Genomic DNA, 2739 nt, shown 5'->3' on the forward strand with positions numbered 1-2739 from the left:
AATCCACAGCACTCCAGTCCATCAGTTAACATCTGGAGAAGACAAAAGCTGAAACTAATCCAGCTTTTAGTGGACCGGCGGCTTCCAGACGCTCTTTACTGAACTCAAACTTCCTCTTCACAGGAGCCTATGAGAAACAGTCACCAGATCCTCCTCTTGTGCACAGAAGAAAGTCTTACAGGTTTGACGCAACAAAGAGAGCGTGATAAAAGCAATCACTCGATAACCAGCCGCAGCATCTTCATCTCGGATCCTGCGGAGATTCACAGCTTCTCAGTTCTAATTATAAGGATATGATTCTGGAACGCTATAAAAGGTCAATAATCCATTACAGGTGGCTACAAAATATCTGCCGCTTCTGCACAAAAACACCAGCATCAGGTTTGTGTGATGATTTATGGTCACCGAAGAGCTGGAGCTAATTTAATAAGGAAGCTAAACGAGCTGCTGTTTAGTTAGAGGACAGGAATACGGTTATATCGGGACAGTTCACGAGCTCGATTCCGTAATAAAGAAACACTCGGGTGTTCACATCAGGGTCAAAAACAGAGAGAACTACCGTTAAGAAGTTTGGGGTCGGATGCATTTATTGATCAAAAATGCAGTAAAAATGTGAAATATTATTAGAATCTAAAACAGCTGTTTACTATGTGAATCTCTGTTAAACTGTAATGTATTTCTGTGATGCGCAGCTGTATTTTCAGCATCATTCCTCCAGTCTTCAGTGTCACATGATCTTCAGAAATCAGTATAATATGCTGATCTGCTGCTCGAGAAACATTTCTGATTATTATCAGTGTTGAACACAGTCGTGCTGCACAATATTTTTGTGGAAACTGTGATGCATTTTATTTTTCAGGATTCACAGATGAACAGAGAGTTCAGAAGAACAGCATTTATTTGAAATAGAAATCTTTTGCAACATTATAAATGTCTTTACTCTCACTTTTGATCAATTGAATGCGTCCTTGATGAATAAAAGAACTAATTTCTTTAATTTCTTGAAAAATGAGCACCTGTTGTGAGCTGCTGGAAGACGACGGTGTGGACGAACCTTCAGATTTCAGAGCAGCAGCAGCGTAACTCAATCTGACGTTCTGAGGAGACTCTATATTGATTACATTCACCTCTGTGTACAATATTAACACTCTCTAAACATGGCTCAAATCTGGCTTTGGCAGAACAACAAAACTTTGATAATTTGCTTAAGGAACAGTAACAAAATACATTTGAAGTGGTGACTTAAAGCAATGAGTGCCTAAAACCCCCTTAGCTGTTATAAATTCACTGTAAACCATGGCTTCACGGGGGTTACTGCTTTTATAAAACGGTTATTCCATATACGTAGTAAGGTTTCACAAAATAAAACGGAGCAAATAAAGTGTAATGATATTAATAAACACAGTATTCTTCCACCAAACAATGTAGCTCCTCAGAAACAGTTGTGGTTGCTACAAAGTGGTTGCCGAGCAACACACAAACGTAAACAAAGGTGTGTGTTACTTTGTAGCGTCATTTACAACAGCTTCGAACGCGGCTCAGCCAATCAGAGCCAAGCACCGGAACTCTCCGCTTTATAAAATTATTTTAGATCATGTGCACAAAATATACCAGCAAAAGCAGCCCTGCATCTTGGAAATAATTGTGCTGATTTGCAAAAATGGTCTAATGCGACCTAATTTGATGATGCGGAGTTCCATCATGTATCTTTTCACAAAATAAAAATTATGATTTTATATATTATACATATGTATCAGCTTTAATGCACTTATCAAAGCAGCCAAATGTCAAAAGTTTACTTTTAATGGCAAAAAGAAGTATCCAAAATTAATTATTTAACTTAAAGGAGTGGGAAAATATGTTCACATACTCCATTTAACGCCAAAGAACTTTACAAACCAAGCGTTTTTCACAAAATCTGTAATTTTCTGTCTGTTTGGATGCAGTAAAGCCAGGAAACATCTGCTCATGTTTGCATTTTCCATAATTCTAACAATGAAATCAGGATTAGAAATAAAATGATGTCAAACACGTGAAAACGGGCCGAGAATTGATCAGATAGTTGTAATCTGGCTCAGATTCAGACAGGAATCGTGTGTTTGTAGTGTTTTTTCGCTGATTAAGGGAGAATGCAAGACTAATTCATCACACAAATGATTCTCAAAGGCAAAAACGCTACTGAATGCATCATATTTAGTGAGAAAGTGTGACGTGAAACTGCAAAACAGAAGCTATTTCTGGAATCAGTAAGAAACGAGTGTTGGACTTCATTCAGCAGATATGATGCAGTGTTATTATGATCAGTGGTAAATAGAGATGTAACGATTCACTCAACTCACGATTCGAGAAGGCAAAAACGCTACTGAATGCATCATATTTAGTGAGAAAGTGTGACGTGAAACTGCAAAACAGAAGCTATTTCTGGAATCAGTAAGAAACGAGTGTTGGACTTCATTCAGCAGATATGATGCAGTGTGTTATTATGATCAGTGGTAAATAGAGATGTAACGATTCACTCAACTCACGATTTTTTTTTACAAAATGAGATTTAAGACAAATTATAAATTAAATGTGTCCTTTTATTATTGCTTGGACAAAATCCTGCACATTTCTTTGTGAAATTGAAATATAACACTATAATAATATACTAATATAGCACTTGTATATTGTTGGTCTTTTGTTGGTTTTGATTGCTTCTTGTCCTCATTTGTAAGTCGCTTTGGATAAAAGCGTCTGCTA

General features: G+C 37.0%; 1 protein-coding gene across 1 annotated transcript in view; it reads right to left on the bottom strand.

The window, feature by feature from the left end:
* Positions 1 to 2739, bottom strand: part of LOC107601957 (DNA repair protein XRCC1-like) — a 41305-nt gene that overhangs the window by 21961 nt on the left and 16605 nt on the right. Inside the window, exons 7-8 of the mRNA XM_016294329.1 lie at positions 1017 to 1108; positions 65 to 127 (exon numbers count right to left, since the gene is read on the bottom strand). Coding sequence (XP_016149815.1) covers positions 65 to 127; positions 1017 to 1108 — 155 coding nt within the window. The remainder of the gene's footprint in view (positions 1 to 64; positions 128 to 1016; positions 1109 to 2739) is intronic.

This window comes from Sinocyclocheilus grahami, unplaced genomic scaffold (assembly GCF_001515645.1).
Source record: "Sinocyclocheilus grahami isolate Dianchi unplaced genomic scaffold, SAMN03320097.WGS_v1.1 scaffold316.1, whole genome shotgun sequence".
NCBI lineage: Eukaryota > Metazoa > Chordata > Actinopteri > Cypriniformes > Cyprinidae > Sinocyclocheilus > Sinocyclocheilus grahami.